This window comes from Nymphaea colorata, chromosome 5, assembly GCF_008831285.2.
Source record: "Nymphaea colorata isolate Beijing-Zhang1983 chromosome 5, ASM883128v2, whole genome shotgun sequence".
NCBI lineage: Eukaryota > Viridiplantae > Streptophyta > Magnoliopsida > Nymphaeales > Nymphaeaceae > Nymphaea > Nymphaea colorata.
Genome location: NC_045142.1, coordinates 2703086 through 2723413, shown reverse-complemented (window position 1 = coordinate 2723413; position 20328 = coordinate 2703086). Strand labels below are relative to the sequence as shown.

At 38.1% G+C, this 20328-nt stretch overlaps 2 protein-coding genes across 2 annotated transcripts; both read left to right on the top strand.

The window, feature by feature from the left end:
* Positions 1–8882: 8882 nt before the first annotated feature.
* On the top strand, positions 8883–11684 carry LOC116253863 (transcription factor MYB1-like). Its single transcript, XM_031628829.2, has 2 exons — positions 8883–9223; positions 10504–11684. The coding sequence occupies exons 1-2, from the start codon at positions 8953–8955 to the stop codon at positions 11340–11342; spliced, it is 1110 nt and encodes a 369-aa protein (XP_031484689.1). The 5' UTR covers positions 8883–8952; the 3' UTR covers positions 11343–11684.
* A 3908-nt stretch (positions 11685–15592) lies between these two features.
* On the top strand, positions 15593–19866 carry LOC116255048 (uncharacterized). Its single transcript, XM_031630776.2, has 2 exons — positions 15593–16824; positions 19363–19866. The coding sequence occupies exons 1-2, from the start codon at positions 16367–16369 to the stop codon at positions 19577–19579; spliced, it is 675 nt and encodes a 224-aa protein (XP_031486636.1). The 5' UTR covers positions 15593–16366; the 3' UTR covers positions 19580–19866.
* Positions 19867–20328: the final 462 nt, after the last annotated feature.

Below are 20328 nucleotides of genomic sequence, written 5' to 3'. Positions count from 1 at the left end.
TGGAAAATTATTCCCATATATAATATAACGGAAAAAAGATGCATTAAACATTATATACTTACATAACTAATCAAAGTACAAACTATCTTTGTTAGTTAATGTGGGTCGAATACAATTGCACTACATGTATTTTAAAATAGAATTTGACAGTATCAGCTTATCAATTATCACTGTTTGTGTATTGCATTCTATGAGTAGCAGTAGGTAGGGGATTGACCCAATTGAGGGTTGCGTGTCCACTGGGATTAATATTCGGCAATGGTAATGGGCTACCAACCCACCTGCTCGGACCAATCAAGTAAACTTATTGAACCAACCAATCAAGTCCACTGAGTCAACTTTGCCAGCAGATCCGCACTTTTTCAATCTAAAAAAAAAAAAAAACCATGCATCTTAAATCCACTGTTTGTTTAAACAATCTCTCTCTCTCTCGTATGAGCTTCAAATCTTGAATATAGGTGGATTTCATCTAGCTTCATGAATAACTCAATTTGTTCAAATAAAAAGAAAAATGTAGCTTGCATGCCTTGTCAAGAGAGTTCTAGATTTGGATCCAATGGGGTACTTGAGTTTGGTTTAAAAAAAGAAATGAAATGAAATGAAAAAGAAATCAAAATTTCAACTCAAAACTGATCAGTTAACATTCCTGTGTATGATAATGACAAGAATGTTGAAATTTCACAAACAAGATCTTGGTAGTTCGCCAGATTGAATATATTAAATGAACATCTTACGAAATTCAGAGCAATTAGGTTTCATATCGTCCTGTGTTCTTACGTAGCCTGGCTGGAGGAGGTAGAATCGGTGACAACCTAATAGTGAATTCTTATGTCAATGAAGTTAGGTTGGTTCGATATCCCTTATATTTGACAAAAGATATGGAGATATATTGACAGTAACATGAATTACCAACTTCTAACTTTCAATAGCATAGTTGGGATCATGGGAAGTAGTGGTTTCTTAGGAGGAACAAAATATCCCCTTGTTCAGCCTTCCCAAGTTGGGGGGGCGGCAAGGAACAAGTTGCCCACACATGATGGCGGCATTGTTGGCAAACCCGTGATCGAGTTACTGGGTCATCAAGTTGACTCGTCCAATTAGCCGAGTATTCAAATAACCATAATGTGTGTTTACTGCAGCCAAATAGGGTGATTATAGGCGAGTCAAGAGCGAGTCAAGCTGAGACAGGCCGAGTCAAGGGCAAGTCAGGTTATACATCACTCAAACCTTGACTTGTGGCTGGATTTGTAGGCGATCTGAGCTGACTCGATTCCGGAGTCAGCCCCGCGAGTTTGTTAACTATGGGTGGTGGTGCCTGATTTCCCATGTTTGCATATGTCACTGGTTCTACCAACATTGTAATGTGCGTCCATGACATACATTTTATATCAAGATTAATGTGTTATTTTATATTTAAGACCTATTAGGATGAATTAAAGTTTTCCACGTGTATATGAATGTGAATACATCTGTATGCCCAAATTTCTCTCATTAGCAAATCGTGTGCTTCTTTTTCCAAATTTTTTCCCAATACAGAGATCCCATCATTCCCAAGGTCCCGACTCGATCCTCAAGAAGGTGTTTGATAATAAGAACATTAATGTCGTATTTCGTAAATCTTTTCATAAAATTAAGGCAGATTCATGAAACGCTAAAACACAGTGTTTTGAATCTACCCCAATGTTTGAGATAGATTCTTAAGATGTTATATTAGTGTTTTTGTTGCTAAACACGATAACAGGTCGAGTCAAACAACCAATATGGGTTTCGACTAGTTTTAGGCCAATCCAGTTGGAGACTATATATATATATATATATATATATATATATATATATATATATATATATATATATAGAGAGAGAGAGAGAGAGAGAGAGAGAGAGAGAGAGAGAGAGAGGAAGTCCACATCTCTACCACCACATAAAGAAAGAGGAAAGAGAATGGGCTGGCATCATATTTTAAATATTGCAAAGTTGGTAGAGTAATTTGCGAAAGGATACAGCTTCAAAGAGGTTCTGCACTCTCTATGTGGCGACATCAATTGGTGTTTGGTTCGGCATACAGCGGCATTGCCTACAGTTTTACTTCAACAAATTTTCTTATAAAATGAAGACTGTCAATCAATCTTCTTGGTTCCAATGTGATCCATTTTCGCAGACTTAATTATCATTATTATGTGACCAATGATAGTAGAGAGGGTGGGAGGCCAAGGTCATCGTGAAAGAGTACCAGTTAACCGACCAAGACTTGAGAAACTGATAGCGTTTGAAACTTACCTTTATCTCCTTTCTTTATTGTCCATTAATTCCCTTCGTACCTTGCCCCCTCAAAAGTCTAGGTCGTTAAAGTTTGGTTCCTTGTTTCTGTCTACCTTCTTGCTGAATGTTGTTTATATATATATATATATATATATATAGAGAGAGAGAGAGAGAGCTGCCTTTATAGCTGGATGTTAGTTTCCTGTTTTGTGACACTAAAAACTGTCGCAAAAAGTGCATTCCATCGTTGAAATTATGGAAAAGCAAAGTGTTATTGTCAATAAACCTTTTGCTAGTTTTTACTGACGCAAAATTCAGAAAAGCACCCATCTGGCTACATAGATAGTCAGCTGTTTTTAATTCGTGTATATATATATATATATGGAAAGTAAGCTGCTATCGGCTACGCTCACTGTTGAGGTCCGATGCCATCTGACGCTGAACATTTTTTTTAAAACAAAAACAAACGTGGGGAGCCGTTGTCTCGCCTTTGCGGCACCGGCGGTATCCCGGTTGCCGCCTGCCCTGTTCTTCCGGTGAAATTCTTCAAGGGACCACCGTTGACAACTCCGGTGGGTTCAGGCGCTTGGAACGCTCGGGTGGCTTCATCTTCAAAGCACTTCTTTGCATTTCTTTTTGGTTTAACGAACAACTGTTCGCAATAAATTTAAGATGCTCTAGGAATATAAGATGTCGAAATATCAGAGCTAAAATGAGCTGTTCGTATATATACATGAGATGACTCGCATGTTTCCCCGACAATATTCTTTGCTCTAAAATAAGTGTAATTAGTTGTCATTTGAGCTTTGAGAGAACACGTATTGGCAATTTTCTCTTTTATTTGATCGGACAGCTCACGCGCAGCGACTCTCATGTTGATCAGTGTTCTCCTCATGTTTCAGAACACTGGAATTGTTATTGTGATGTGGCAAGGGGTTGGCACATGGAGACTCGTAATCTTTTAGTCTTAATTTTCTGTTATCAGCCTAAGGAAGGTGAATATATATATATATATATATTGTTGACCAGGAAGAAATTAATGGTGAATGGTAGGTCGAGTCCTGTGAGTGATGCAAGATATTTGGCGACGGTCAGAAACTAGCTAGCTGTCTGATTTCTTAATCCCAACCGAACTGCTTTCACTGGCTTCCCCCTTACCAAATGCTTCCCACCTTGAGTGTACGCCAGAATTTGAGGGCAAAGAGAGAACGTTATATTAGACGAGGGACTCAGAAACTAATGTAGAGAGAGAATGATAAAGAGAGAGAGAGAGAGAGAGAGAGAAAAAGAAAGAGAATGATGTTGTATGATAACATTGCTAATGCAGCTCTCTCTCCCTCTTCCAATATATATATATATATATGAGAGAGAGACTCTTGAAAATATAAATAAAAAGAAAGGTAGAAACCAGACCATTGGGTCAGGGACAAAAACCAGATTGTTTAATTGTGATCTATAAAGTGCTTTTTTTTTTTTTTACAATCTAACCTTGTTGATATGATCTTAAGATTTATACAAAACATATATTAAATTTTGGATTTAATAAGTGTATCTTTATAATAAGCAAAAATGGATGGTTCCTATAGCATCGAACGTTTGGAGAGTTGAAAAAGCCACAAGTTGAATCAAATCATATTGTATATCGAAATAGTTTGTATAAATGTATTGAGATGTTCAAATAGCTTTTCTAGTTTTTGTTCCTGACCTAATAGTCTGGCTTCTATCAAATTCTATATATATAAAACCCACTTTTCTTGGTTTCGTATTAGGCAATTGAACATAAAACACATGCGTTTGTTATTGGATCTAGAGAATTGGTTCTAGAGAATTAGAAGTGTTAGAGAGAGAGAGAGAGAGAGAGAGAGAGAGAAGTTGGGTGGGGAAAATGAGGTTGAATGACGGCATGGCGTTTGGTGTTGACAACATGACTTTGCCCGTCCCAAAAGAGTTAATCTGATGTCTTTTCACCAAACATTATGCTTTAGTTGGTCCACAGTTACCACCAAGGATCTTTTAAATTATAATAAATTCCCTTAGATAGAATTTGCTTTTAGGTGTACATAAAAAATTAAATCCGGTAAATATGCTCAACCCGTTGTATAAAAAATTAGAATCAACAAATTGACGTATACGTTCGTTATTGTAGATGTTTTATTACCAATAAAAGCTCTACCCGTTCTCCGCTTTGTCTATATGTGAGACCTTCTAACCCTATTTCCAAACCACCCTTCAGCTTTTAAACATAAATTCCCAAATCTAATTGAACATCACGAAAATTAGTAGAAGAAAAGTTAGACATCTGAGTAAGCATGAGAGAGTACTTTATCTTACTGCTTAGAGGAGAGTCAAAGCTCTCATCCAATCCCTCGTACCCTTAGGGGTCGTTTAGTATTCATAACAAATTGTTACTGTCTAATGAATCTACCCCAACATTTAGTGCAGATTTATGAAACACTACGTTACATGGTTCTATGAATCGACTTCAACTTTTGGGGTAGGTTCACTCGACTGTAACAATTTGTTACTGGTGTCAAACGGTATCTTAGGGTATAGGGCATGCTTTCATTGCCTTAAGGTGCTGCTCATGCTGTAGTCCAGTTTGCACGTCAATAGCTCACTTTTTGCATCATATAGAGTTCACATTCCGATGATTCAAAGCAGAAACTGGCCGCCTACCAGTTTTTCCGCTCCAATCGTTGCGCCAACCTCCTCATGGACAAGATTGCAGCTGTTTAACTCTTAAATATATTTACTGGCACCAATTAGGCCTTGCAAAGCTCAAACCTTCTTGTACATAATGTGATTTCTCCTTTTTCCTTGAAACAAGAAGAATCAACCAAGTAGCCAATTGACTTTTGATTTTTCTAGTTTGGCTCAACAACCTTATTTACAACTATATACAATATGGCAGTTGAAAGGAATGAAGAATAAAAAAAGGTCTTCACTGTGGATCTTTTATCTTGATGTCAATTATTAGGTTGGGGCATCCAACTAATTTGGAAAATAACTTATTTTAGCTGCTTTTGGTAATTACCCACAGCACTACATGATAGCGGCAGTTGACCTCCTGGACTTTTTAATTCATTATTATATGTAATTTATCAGCAAAACTCATACCAGAACTAGATCTGAACTTACTGTTCACATCCTTTGTTCTCTCATTGCATTTATCTTGGTTATATATAAATCACACCTCCCACTTTTGTGCCTCTTGGCTCTCAAGCAACATGATCAGTTTTAATGCAGCGATATAAATGCATGCAAATTTATAAAGTTTAAGCTGAAAAATCATAAAAAATCAAAAGTTTGAATATTTAAGTCATCTTTGCTTTCTAGATTCATAAACGATGATCTGCATAGGATTCTCATGATTTTTATTTGTTAATATAGCCCCACACATTTTGCATTCATGTGTACAGTTACATTTTCATAAAGTAACTCAAAACACTAAAAGACATATTGAAGAGGTATATATATATAGTTATGGAGACTAGTTTAGTTTAAGGATGAGTAGAATTCAACTTTCTCTTGCACTCTTTCTTCTTTCCTGAATGAGTTCAAGAGGGATCAACTCCACTGGATAGATTCCATTGGGAAGCTTGAGTCCCAAACATGGAAGTTAGAGAGAAAATCAGGTCTTTCAGTCCAACCCACACTCAAACTACTTATTCCAAGTAGGACTAACTCCAACTTCTTAGAATGAAACACAGATTCCACTGGAGGGCGTTTGATGGTCATGAATTTTAATTCTAGAATTAAAATTCTAAAAACAAAATCAAATTCTAAAAACAAAATTCCACCCCAAATTGGAATTGGAAAGAAAATTCTGGTTATAATTAGTTTCCCTTTATGTTTGATAGTCTAAAATGTTGATTTTTTTCATAATAGAAAATGGCATGTTTGATAAAACAAGAATTAAAATTATAGAATTGAAGAATTAAAACTATCATGACATATATCCTAACTAGAGATGAAAATTTTCTAAAATTCTAGAATCATAATAAAAATTTTAATTCTAGAATTCCACAATTTTGGCCTCATCAAACACCCCCTTACAAATTATTCGGTAGCAGCAAAGCAACACTGTGTGAGTGTTTCATAAAGTGTTCTTATTGCCAAACGACCTGAGTCCCAAACATGGGACTGATTCCATCATCGGAAACCCTAATTCTCATGTCATCTTCCTCTAGATTGGCGTGGGTTCATACCTTTACATTTTCCTCCTTGGTCTTGGAAAGTTTTGCTTAGATATGAAGCTCATTGATATTAATGCAATCTCCAGTATGTCACTTGATAAGCAGTTCATATTGTTCCTAATTGTTTCATGTAATATGTGCTTTCCTTTTGCTTGACTCTTGTATAAAATTTCTTAGTTATACCTCATCAGTTTAAACTTGGCCGCTTACATCTTTGATTTATGAAAAGAGTAATGCCTATGAAAATCAAACCATAACTACCCGCTAGCTTGATACTAAAAACCTGTTTAATTAAGAAAAAATGATGCCCATAAAAATTGGTTATCACTACAAAACTTCGTTTGAGAGTGTTTGTTAAAGAGAACATACGCATGCCTTTGAAACATATCATATGAAAATCTCATATCTTATTTGCAGAAAACATGACGCGATCCATGACATTCGTCTTATATCCAAACAGCGATTAAATAATAAGTTGGTGATCTTAGAATATATTGAAATACATGTCATAGGAACATATGTTATATCTCACTTCTATTTATGTTAGGCATGTTGTATTATCTCTTTCACCTACAGCTGACACAATAAACCTGCCCAAGTCGGTATATAATTGTTTTACACACAAAGACCTATGGATATTAACTTATATGCATATTAACTTAGATGAATACTCTTAAATTTTATATACTAGTACTCTTAGTTGAGTAGAAAAAGTATTTCATCCTACCACCCAAGAAGAGGACTAACCATCTTTCATTCAACTACTTGAAACTACTACAGTATGAAAAACATACACGTACATCTTTTCCTTCTTCTTATTTTCTTCCTTGAAAATGATAGTCTACCAGGAGCTTTTTTCAATATGCATCTACTCGTTTAAGTTAGTATCCTCAACATTAATCATGATGATGGTGACGATTATAACTCATCATGTTGGCATTGGGATTGTGATGGTTTAATCATATGCATATGGTTAACATATCATTGTCTTGGAGATGATGACAGCCATGTTGAAAAATGTCCCATTCCACAGGTTTGATGTGCTTTTTTTAATAGACTATGGCGCTTTACTATTCTTTTCATCAACATCCATTCATAAAACGTTTTAACTGTTTAATTTAGATCAATACCTTTAACCTTGTATACTGACTGTTTCACCTCTTACCATGAAATATATATATATATATATATATATATATATATATATATATATATAATAAGCATTATATATATAAAATAAAATTTTGAAATTTTTTAACAGGATCCAACCTATATGTTTTCCAAAAGTTTTACTGATGCTAAACTATAACTTTTGAAAAAAAATAATAGATAAAATTTAAATTCACAAAATCGTGAACTATGGCTTTCATTGATGAGACTTAAACCCGATGATGTATTATACACTCTTCTTCAGATTTTACGTGGGAAATTAACAGAGACCTAGCTAGTATTAACCTCTCACTCAACTGAATGACTACCAGATAACTTAAGCATTAAGCCTTTTCTTATAAACCGTCAAACTACCAAAATTATATAATTTTCCATATCACTGCTTCATATTAAAATATTATTATCTACTCCCTCTAAAAGGCTCACCTTTTCACTCCCATTCAGTTTAATCTTTAGACATGTGTCGGTCTGGACCCAAGAATTTCTTGTTTCTTTGAAGGCTCCAATTACATTTTTAGAAATTTTTATAAGGGCTGATTTTCATAATTTTACAGGGGTTAAATTATATTTTTCAAAAATTTCACACTTTTTTTTTGAAAACCTCAAAGAATCTTGTCCATTGCCTTTAACAGCCCTCCTTGGCTTGCCTGTGGTTACGAATAGTAGTATTGACATTGATAGATATGTCATTTACTTAATATCATTATTAATTTAAATTGTAGCTATTCTTAGGTTGTGTTTGTATTCACGATGGTTTGAATTTAAGGTTTGAATGTGCCTGCCCCCTCAAAAAAGATGATCCTTCATTAAAATTCATAGTTTTTAACATGTAGCATGGATTTCAAATTCATGTTATCAAGTTCTTCAGTTTGTTTAAACTAAAGATCTCCTAAAATATATTTTTTAATAAAAAAATAGCCAGTTCTATCATTTAGATACTATCATTATTATTTTAAATTTAGCTATTCTTATAAAAAAAAAGATGAAAAAAGGGATGTCACTCTATCTGCTTTAATGTAGCTGCTCTCACTGGCAAAAATTTGAAAACACAAGGCACTTTTACAGGATTATTAGCTAAAAATTGTGGCTTCAACGAAATTTTCTAGGGTTCATACGTGGCAGTGCAGGATAAACGGCTTAACTTTGAGATGTCGCCCATGGCCACAGAGCTCATGGTTTGATGGCTGTCGCTTCAGCACTAGCAGCCAAAACCCGCCTCTCGAAGCGGCGGGTTCGAGATGGGCCACCGGCCTTCCCCGTTAGTTAGGCAGGTAACCCCTCCTTTCCTCGTCCGGATGTGGCCCGCCTCTGGTGTCGGGGAGGGACGATGAAGCTTCGGGAGGAAGGGGAGGGTGGTGGGAGTAGCGGCGGCGGCGGCGGCAGAGGAGGGAAGAGCGGCAGCAGTGGGGCCGGGAATGAGAGAATAAAGGGGCCGTGGTCGCCGGAAGAAGATGCCGTCCTCAGCCGCCTCGTCGACAAGTTCGGGGCGAGGAACTGGAGCCTTATCGCCAGGGGGATCCCTGGTAGGTCGGGGAAGTCGTGCCGCCTTCGATGGTGCAACCAGCTGGACCCTGCCGTTAAGCGCAAGCCATTCACAGGTTAGAGTTTCGAGACCCCCTTCTCTCTCTTTCTCGCTCTCTATGTGGATGCCTTGAATGGCCGTTTATTCTGTTGAATATGAGTGGGTTTGGAAAATAGTTTTGGGGTGAGAACAGATTGCTTTTCTCCTAAGAAACATATGAGGCCTTCAAGTAGGATTGTTTTGGGAAGTTGGGTTATCTGGACTAGAACAAAAGAGGAACCAAGATTGGGTTCCCAAAATTTTATTTTTTTTCTCACATTAGCCGTTTTTGCTGCTACGCTTCACATTTTTTCTGCGGATTAGAGTGGAGATTGCTTAGTTCTTTTGAGTACAAAAAATAACGCAAGGTGGTCATGTTGAAGCTTGCGTGTTTAAACTTGGCTCTTTCTTTTCATTGGGATTATCTTGCAACTTGTCCGTGAAGCCAATGGATGCGCCAAACTTGAATGCCATAACTTAAGAGCTTGAAAGATTTGTGGAAATTTATGAAGTCTCAATTGGAAGAAAGCATAACATGGAAAATGAAGCTTGTCGCCACATTCCTCATCCGGTGGCTAAGTTTGGGTTTTTCTTCGGGGGCCATCATATGATTTCCAACATTTTTCCTGAGGCCTCCTGGCTCTGCCCCTGTCCTCATCTGATGATAATTTATCTTCCTTTTAGCTTTCTTACATTTGAGCAGCCCGTGTTACTTAGCTGATTATTTTGAGAAAGACAGTTTTTTTATTATGCTGTGGAGAATAATTGTTTTACTTGGAATTGCCATTTATCTTTGCAAAACCGTTCCTTCAACTTCCCATTTGTGTTCATTTCTCTTCTAGTCATTTAAAAGCATTGTATCTCTGGATCATCAATTTGCTGGCACAAGTAGATTTTGAACTTCCAAACTCTGTTTCAAAATGCTTTCTACTTTTTTTTCTCTTTTGACCAATCAGTTAGATTAACCCAGATTTGCTGGTTCTTTGCTTCAACTAAGTTGGATTTGATGGGAAGTTTTCTAAATTGGGTGCTTTAATGCTTTTGGAGGACTAATCACAGCATCACAGGAGAGACCTAAAGAACCTCTAGGATGGGCTTTTCTTCACTCACACTTCAGCTGGCTTGTGGATTAACTTTTACTAGATTACCTTTTCCATCTTTCCAATTCTTGTTTATGGTCATTGACAGTTATACATATGGTGTCTACTCCATTTACGCGCTTGCACTCTCATGCATAACTGAGATAGTTGAGAGTTGTTGAAATGAATAATATCTGGAATGCATTCAAATATATTCTGATGTTGGAATTGCTTGCAGCTGAAGAAGATCAAATCATTGTTACTGCTCATGCAATCCATGGTAATAAATGGGCATCCATTGCGAGGCTGCTGCAAGGACGGACTGACAATGCAATAAAAAATCATTGGAATTCCACTTTGAGGCGTAGGTACCTTACGTCTGACAAGTCAAGATCATTTCTTGATGCTTTCCGAGATGCAGAAAGAGAAAAAGCCAAGGCATCTGAAGAAGATCTTCAAACTGGGGCTATGGAATCTCTCAAGGCAGAAGATGAGGATGCCAGTAACCCTTCAATGGACATACCTGATCAACCTAAGGATCTGGCTAAATCTAAGGACGAGATGAAAAAGAAACCAAGCAACCTTTTCCGACCAGTTGCAAGAGTGAGTGCATTCAATTTATTTAATCCTATAGATGGTGCTGCTGATGGCTCTCCATTGTTTAGGACAACTTCATTGCCCATCCAAGACTGCAAACCTGAATCAGGAGTCTACAAATGGCTGACCAGTGCTTCTGGTGGAGCTCAAGTGCCTTCAAAATGTGGACATGGTTGCTGTGATCTGGAAGGGAGTGTCCGTCATAAAAACTCTATATTAGGACCTGAATTTCATGAATTTGTGGAGATGCCACCACTAATAGGACATGAATTGTCCTCAATAGCAGCAGAGCTATGTAAGTTGGCATGGACGAAAAGCCAGGGTGACAGAAGCAAAATGCATGCTTCAGCTGATGATCTAAATGAGTTGTTTTGCCAAGAAACACAACAAGATCAGAAGACCAGCAATGAATTGTGTGTAGGCACCAAAGAGTTGGTATCTGAAAAATGCAAGTTTGATGGAAACCAGACACCATTATAGAAATTTATTGATGTCCTTCAACCTCTTCCGTTGTACTTCTTGAACTAAATGTGCACTATCCTGCTGAGAGGAGTGATCTTATAACATAGATGGAAGATGTCTTTCCGTCTTCCAGATGTGAGAATAGAGGGGTTTCCAAATCCCATATGATGTAGATTTTGGCATTTCTGCCAATTTTGTTGCCTACTAAATTTCATTAGATTTTCAGGCTAGAAATGAAATTTGAAATTGCTTAGTCGGTAATTAGTAATGGTGATCTTCAAGTTCCCTTATTTAAGAAGGGCTATGTAATATATCACTTCTTCCTTGTCTTCTATTATAATGGTTCTATCTTTTTGTAAATGTCCAGTGTTCTTTTTGTCTTTCATGATCCCAATGTGCTGTGCTAGGCATGCTTAATCGATTCTGCATTGCACAGTCAGGGATGTTGGTATACTTCAAACTTTAGGGAAAAGCATGTTTTATCCTGTTAGTTTGCTATTCTGTAGAACCTAAAAGTTGATAAAGTGATTCTAAGAAATGATGGACTTGTATTGGTATATCAATAAGCCAAAATAACCATGCTCGGCGATGATATTACAGGTTTTTTCTCTTGACCGAATCTGTAACCTTCATTAGCAGACACATTTTTCATCTTTTCTCATTGTTGTTTCCTTTTTGTTAGCTGCTCTGTATTTTCTCTGAACTAAGGCATAAGGTCTTCTGCAGGTATACTCTATTTTGACTGCCAGTTTTGTATTCCCTTATATGCAGAAGTATATTGAAAATTTAATAGAAAATTACCACAGTATCTTTAGCCGTATCTCTGTGACACAGGCTGCAATTGGGTGGTTGTTTGTATGTTCACCTGCGGAAATGATTGATCAAGTCCTTTTTGAAAATGATAAATGTGGAAAACAACGCTGCAATTTCTCTGGAAACTGCTTAAAGGGGGCTCTTTGTGTTTCATTTGGAATCATATACCAAGCTTGTTTTGGGATCTATTACGGCCCAGAGAAAAAACGCATTGGGACAATGACAGCGACCACCTCAGCGTTCGAACCCAAATCCTTTTAAGAGGTGGAAGCTACAACCCCTTGGGGTTCACAACAAAATTATCATTGATAAGGTCCTATTTGCTAGTGGTTTCATGAGTATGAGACATCGTACTCAAAGATATTCCTTGTCCTATTCATAGAGATTTCGTGAAGATATTGTTCAAGGAGGACCAAATTTCTTACGCTTCAGCATCTTCCTTCAAAGTTCAACCTATCCACAGCTTCTTGTGCGCATGCTGATTTCAGCAAAATCTTGAAGGTTTCATGATTAATCTGGGAATTCAATCGTGAGACGGAGACACTATTCCAATGAGATCCTTCCAATGCCATGAAAATTTCATTCATTTGCTTCATAACTAGTTTCACCCTTTTCTCCTTTCTGATTTTCTTCCGCATGTTCTTTAATTGCTGAGATTTTGTCGAGTTCTTCCTGAAATTGTGAGATTTTGATTTTTGCCACACTGAAATACAGCCGATAATGATCAAGAATATTTGTGGCTGTGCTTGTGGGGAGGATTCCAAAATTGTGGGCCTGTACTGCTCTCATGCTCCTTCCATTCAAAGTCGTCATGGGAGATTTATTGGTTTCTTTTCCGTGAAGTTATGCACCACATGGGCCTTGGACTGATCCGTCTTGGATGAGCCTGTGATGGGACCTTCAATCTTGTAAACTCTGCTTCATCTAAACGTCTAATTCCTTGTGGTTCACATTCTATACATGAAATGTGGATCCGAATGGTCTGCTTTGCAGCCAATGCAAGTTCCAAGTGCCTCTGTTTGTCATCATGTAAGTGGCCGGAAATCGGCACCTTGGGCGTGATCGGAAACTGGATGGCGTGCCTTATATTGAAGACATCTGATCGGCATAGTCGCTTTACAGCCAAGTCTGGCCACAGCTCAGGACCTTTGGTGGGGTGGAAGGGCTTGGGGCTGCTTTTTCGGGCAGTAAGTTGTTAACCTTTCTGTTGAACAATATTCAGTCGATATGTTTCATTAGACTGGACAATATTCAGTCGATATGTTTCATTAGACTGGACAAGAGAGAAAAAGTGAAAGAAATAGAGAGAGAGATTGTGTGTGAAACAGAGAGAGAGATTGTGTGTGTGTGTGTGTGTTTTAATGAAGGCTGATGTTACTGTGAGGATTTGGTCCATATTGAAGCATACCAACTTACCAAGTCCATTTGAATGAGCAGAAACGTACGTGATCACGAGACCCACCTGAAACCACGCTCACGGCGCTGTCCTGGTGGACCATCTTCATCTTATTCATTGGACGGTCACCTTTGATCGACGCCTCGTGCCCATTCGCTACTAATTTTCCAGGTCCACACAGAAATCACCCCTCAAAAGGAACAGCTCTTCCTTCCATCTTACTTGGGTGAATTTCCTCTTAATACTTTGTTCATCATATAAAGATTACAAAATTAGTTTTAATTTATTAAATATTTAACAATTATGTTTTAAACAGAAAAATAGAAATCCCTCAATATTGGCTCACGGGTATCAGAGATATGCAGCGCTTTTTAAGATATCCGGACACAAGATTGGAAACTGATATTTACATCTTCTTAACCCCCTTCCCCGCCCCACCCTCCCAACCCAACTTTTCTTTTTTGCTGTAAAAAGAAAAGAACCACCAGATCGATTAAAAAATTCAAGTCATTGGACAACTGAAGTTAAAATATTCGCGTTTTCCCCATACCAAATTTCCACAGAGAAGAAAAAGTCATTATTAAAACATCTGCACTCTACTTACCAAGCTTTTCTGTTCCAATCTCACTGACCATTATCTTCCACGTTCCTTTATGCCATTTCAATGTCCCCGCATCTCTCCCCCCTCTCTGACTCTCTCTTTAGCAAATTACTCAGCCCCCCCACTACATACAAAATCAAAAGCAATAGTTAATTATATTTGCTTTTTTCCATTACAGGAATACCTTCAGAAAAGATGCTATTGAGCAACAAGTCTGTTGTTAGAGTTTACATGCATGAGGGATCGAGAGGGCAGTTCCGGGAAACTTGTTGAAATAGTGACCCATTATGTGGGCATGTCATGTTCCATTCTCTTCCTGCCTTTTCTACAGACAAATGCATCTTCTTCCTCTGCAACAGGAATCTCTAAAATGACTTGAGCTATAATCAAAAGGCGCTTGTTTGCATTGCCTTTGCATATTAAATTTATTAAATGCAATTACTGTTGTTGCTCAATGCCTTTTGTATAGATCTATTAACTGGTCGTAATCATGTCGGACCCTCCATTCAAAGCCACCTTTCTCTCACACACATGGCTCAATCATGCTTGCTTGGAATTGAGGTTGGTGCAGTGTATTAGCTCAAGAGTCAAGCCCACTGTTCTCCTTTTGGAGATAGAGAGAGACAGAAAGGGAGGAAGACAGATTGGTTTAGTTGACTCGTCCAGCATCACTCTTGCAAAATGGATTAGCTCCCAGCAACCAAAACATTCGAACTATATATATATATATATAAAAAAAACTGCCTTGCTGGTTGTTTGCTGATTGAGCATATGGATGTCTTCTTCAGAATTTGGTTTTGGTACACATAGTCAAACAGAAAACAAAGGTTTCCTCGTGACAGCGAACTAAGAGCCAACTTATCGTATGTGGGGGGCAAGAGTCCAAGTGGTAGACCCAAAAACGATAATAAATATCATTTATAATATTTTTAAGTTAGAAAAGTGAGAAGGACCGAGTCACTTGTTAATGTTATTTTTTAAGAAAAAACTAACGTAACTGCCCCGCTGTTAAATGATATGGATGTTACGGTACGGGATGTCTCGTCTCTTGAAGATTTTAATTTTGTATCGTCCTGCACGTTGAGAGAGAGAGAGAGAGAGAGAGAGAGAGAGAACAGATAGTTTTGTAATTCCAGCATGGTTGCAAATCTGGTTATATGGAAAGAGAAGACAGTAAACTTCGTGCTTTCTCGAAATATTTCAGACAAATAACTTTATATACAGAATATTTAAACACAGATTATGAGTGTTTTAGCTTATCGACGTTGCAGTAGATCAGAGAGATGGAGATATTTTCCGAAACAAATCAGAGAGATATTCTAATGATCACGTTTTTATCACATTATGTTTGGTCGAAAATCAGCTACTAAACACTGTAAACTTTCAAAAAGGTGTCGATATCTGTCACAGCGATTTGAAGTTGAGAGAGAATCCAGATCATTTCTTTATTGCTTTTCAATGCGCTCAAAAAGCAATTACAGATTGCGTATCTGAGCATGTAGGAATCAAGAGAATAAGCAGAAATTATAGAAAAACCAGGCTCTGTAAAACTGAAGAAAAGCTTTCTTTAGAAAATTCATCGTGGGACTGCGGGTGCTCCGGGTCGTTTTTGGATGTATGTTGGCGTGAACGCATGCCATGGCATATGATCGTGTGCCATCTTGATGAATCTCTCACATCTCTTCTCCCTCGATAATGTCCCTCCCTCTATACTATCATGGCATGCTAGGCCGTCACATGCCCATCTCGGCAGGTGGTCTCTTTCTCTCTCTCTAGCAAAAGCGGACACACAAATACATCTCTCTTTGTCGCTCTGAGCGCCAAAACAAACACCCAATGCCCTCTCTCTCTCTCTCCCTCTCTTTCCCCTCCCCCCCCTTCCCTCTCTATCTCTTGTTTACCCTTTGTTTCACTGTCTCTTGCAGGGTAAAGTTGGCAAGGGAAACGACTCATGCCGGCACAAAAACTACAGTTTTCCTGTTTTCTTTTTCTTCTACACTCAACAGCAACACCCTTTTTTTTCCTCTTAGGAATTGTTCTTTTACTATTGGATCTCTGCCTTACTGACATACTGATATCACCAACTCCTGCCCTCTGTTGTGTCCCTAGGAGCTCAATTTTAAATACCCATCTGATTGCCTTTAATAAAACCAAACAAAGTAGCCAGCTTTTTGCTTCCCATATTTGAGTCTTCCATTTGTGGGTTTCTCCTTCCCCTTCTGATTGTGAGCAATGGCTAGGGAAAAGCCTGAGGAGGATTTGGAAGAAGGTTTGCATTCGGTTTATGATTCAAGCGAGGACAGCCTCAGTTTCTCTGATGCAGAGGACCGTTCATGGCACTCTCCTTTGAATCCTTTTGATTCTAACGGCGGCTCTTATGATGGTGAATATAGCTATTCGGATGTCTCTGATCTTGAGATGGGTGGGGCGTCGGATCCGCCGAGGAACTCTGTTTCTGAGTACTCAGATGTGGATTTGGGGAGCGGGGGCGATGGTGGTGTGAGCGAGGCTCCTGAGATTAAGGTGCATTTGGCGAAGGTGGAAAGAGATTGCAGAATTTGTCACCTTAGTTTAGAGGGTGGGACGCAAGAATCTGGGGTGGCCATTGAGCTTGGTTGCTCTTGTAAGGATGATCTTGCTGCTGCCCATAAACAATGTGCAGAAGCCTGGTTCAAAATCAAGGGGAATAAGTAAGTAATCTTCTTTCTTTTTTATCTTCTATTCGTCGTTCCTTATTTCTTCTGAATTTTTACCATTTAAGGATGTTTATTTTGGTCCCGACGAACAGGCTCGAAAGCTCTGCACTTGTTTTTCCTTTTCCTTGTAGTGGCATTCTTATCTTTTATCGTTTATGTTCTTCTTTTTTCTTTTGTGGCTTTGGTTCGAAAGTGCCTTTATCTTTATCGAGTTCTTAATTGAGTGTGAAGCTTATGAAAGCTGTAGAATTATGAATACCTTTATCATGGGTTGTCTGGACTATTTGTATAAATGGAAGTTTGGTAGATGAAATGATGGCATGTTTTGGCTTTTGTTATGAAATTCTTCTATCAAGAGCTTTTAGCTTTATGCTTTCCGTTTTAGTGCTATTGATCACTAACATTGGAAAAGAAATCTGCCTGAGCGTGAATATTTCTTAGGTTCTAAGTTGAGAATGTGAATACTGGATACCTTATTCTGATTGCTTGTGCAATTGAAAGTGGCAAAAGGTTGCCTCATTTGGATTCTGCCTAATTTTATTTTTGGTGTTTCGTGGTGTAGAAACGCTCCGCTTAATCTTCCGCTCAATTTTATGTGTCTCTCTTATAGGTTTTACGATCCTCTTCTTCTTCTTCTTCTTCTTCTTATTCTTCTTTTTCTTCTTCTTCTTCTTCTTTTTCTTCTTTTTCTTCTTTTTCTTCTTCTTATTCTTCTTTTTCTTCTTCTTCTTCTTCTCTACGATGTCTATGACATATAAATCTCGTCTATTGGTAATTCAGTTAAAGAAGTTTTAGTGTAATTCATTTAGAGAAGTTTTAGCTTGGCAGTGGACCTCTCTCCTCCCACCCCGCCCCCTTTTTCTCTCTGTTTTCCTTTTACCAAATTGTTGTAAAGTCGGTGACAGCTTGTCACCCATTTTTTTTGGGGTAATGCATCTTCCCATTTGGTCAACTTTCTCTCTCTCTCTCTCTCTCTCTCTCTCTCTCTCTCATGATGCTCAATCGACACAAAGTACCAACTTCACAGTAACCTGGTCTTGAACACATACGAATATGACTATTTTCTTGTCATCGTTTACCAACTTCAGGTAAATATTATAGTGTAATTAACGCTCAGCAAAAACGTGCTTAAACTGGATGAGATACTAAAGGCAAAGTTCTTTTCATATTCGACTATTTCTTTACTACTCAAGCAAACTGATAGTAGGCAATAGTTTGAATTTCCAGCTCCAACATGGAGTTGGCCACTGTACTGCAGTTAAATGAGAATGTATCACTTTTTTATGTCTTCAACAATCAGAGGCATGTTGAATCATGAATGAGACACAACTCTCCTCTTTTCCTCTTCACAACATCTTTGAGATGCTTTTTTGGTCAGTTTCTTGGAGAAATTTGCATTCTGTTTGTATATTTTATTTGCATTGCAGTTAGAGGAGAATGAACAAGTTGAAGGTATGATGGATGAAAGGACATGTCTGACATCTGTAGCAACGATCCCTTCTTTGTCATCCCAAATAAAATGAACAGGAAGAAGGAAAAAAGAAGGCCAGATACACTTCAGAGTGATTCCCCAAATATAAACTTATTAAGGTCCTTCGTTCTTGGAGATTCAACAAGGACCTTACCTGAAAAATTAGGTTATACATCCAGCTATGCCATTAAGATTCTTAGAGTCCATTACTATTTTTATAGAAAATTTAACTTCAAGTCTTAAGTATCCTAAGCTTCCTAAGCTAATGTGTGGTTTTCGATCAGTCCTTCATGCACATGCGCTTTTTGTAACCATTTTCTCAAATATTGTAGATGTTGGGCCCATTTGATATTGTTCAGTGAATCGGCCCAACTTGGCTCTTATCTTATTTAACTCTTGCAAGAGTAGGTGTCTGTTGAAGCTTTTATTTAGTTTATTATTCTATGAGTGGATCATGAGTAGATGCTTCTAGTGCATCGGCTCTTGGGCAAATTGCATGGATAACTTGAACGACTTGATATGGTACACGTCAGAAATGAATTTCCTGAATGATTTGTTCCAGTATGACACCACTGTTTCCAGGCCCTGGCTTTTCCTCAGCGTGCATTTAGTGAAAACACGATCTGCTTTCTGGATGCATTATAAGCAACCTTAAAAGAGAGTGATTTCTCAGGAGCTAGCAGAAATAAGTGCTAGCTCATCAGCAAATTACGTGGTAGCCTAATTTCGTTTATGTGGAATACAGATACACTACCATCTGAATGAATATGATATTGAGATGTCCAATACTGCTGGTCGTGATGCGATTGGAAATTCATGGATTTATGTTGATGTATGAATGAGTAGCACATGCCAGCACTCTAGCTCAGGTGCTATCGTTACAAAATTTTTGCTTCTTCTTTTTCTTTCCTTTTGGTTTGCTTTGGAGCTATCAGGAATTTCTGCTGCATCTTCTCTAGTAAACCATCACCATCAGAAATCTTGTCTATGTGAGGTTAACTTGGTTAAATTTTTGCAAGTGTATTTCTGTGTGATGCGCCTGATATCGTTTTCTTTTACAGGACCTGTGAGATATGTGGATCAACTGCACGCAATATAATTGGTGTGGACAATACAGAATTCCTGGAGCAATGGAATGAAGCAAGCACTGCTCCTGCACCACCTCCAGAACCAACAAGAAGCTTCTGGCATGGGCATCGCTTTCTCAATTTCCTGCTGGCCTGCATGGTCTTTGCCTTTGTTATTTCCTGGCTTTTCCACTTCAACGTCCCCTCGTAACTAGAGCTCTCCGTTCATGAATTGCTCGATTTCCAACATCCGAGTGCCTTTACTTCCATTTTGTATGTACGTACACACCATCACATTTAGCTGAAAGAGGAGGAAGAAAAAGAAGTGAAAACAAAAGCAAGAAAATTTGGAAAAAGAAAAAAAAAATGATGGGTGTGTGCCCCTTGCATCACAGAGCAGTGCTTCTTGGTCTTGTTATGTTATATCATGTAATCGAAATTAAAACATCGGTTTTATATGAATCCCTGCTTCTCATGCTGCTACTTTGCAGTTCTTTAGCATTTCTGTATGTTGGTATTGATCCATGGAATATCATTTGTATGTGGTCTCCACTTCATGAAAATGAACACTCGAACCTGAGGGACACGAGAATCTAGGAGCCACGCTGGTAGTGTTTATTTGGGTTTGTTGTTTTCCTGTTTGTCATGTTCCTTCTGTACATGAAGAAGCAGGCATGCGGGAATTTGAAGCTTGGTTGTCCTTTATGTTTTAGAACTCTACAAAATTAGCGGCACTCTCACCTGCACCAACTCAGAGGTATTAAAAATCCTAGTCTGACAAATACGAGTTTATCCGTTTCAACATGTATGCTGTTGCATTCTTTGTCCCGACATTTTTATATTTCTTTAAGTTTTTAATTGGTGATGTAATTACGTTTTCTCCGTGGTCTTTGTAACAAGTTGAAGAGTGTTTAACTGTATCCGAGCCCAACCATTTTACGAATCCCTGGAAACAGGGAT

What these genes read in the sequence shown, in the direction of transcription:
- LOC116253863 (XM_031628829.2), top strand. Translation starts at nt 8,953, where the DNA reads ATGAAGCTTCGGGAGGAAGGGGAGGGTGGTGGGAGTAGCGGCGGCGGC. An exon ending in TAAGCGCAAGCCATTCACAG is followed by an intron (nt 9,224 to 10,503) that starts GTTAGAGTTTCG and finishes AATTGCTTGCAG; the next exon opens with CTGAAGAAGATCAAATCATT.
- LOC116255048 (XM_031630776.2), top strand. Translation starts at nt 16,367, where the DNA reads ATGGCTAGGGAAAAGCCTGAGGAGGATTTGGAAGAAGGTTTGCATTCG. An exon ending in TTCAAAATCAAGGGGAATAA is followed by an intron (nt 16,825 to 19,362) that starts GTAAGTAATCTT and finishes TTTCTTTTACAG; the next exon opens with GACCTGTGAGATATGTGGAT.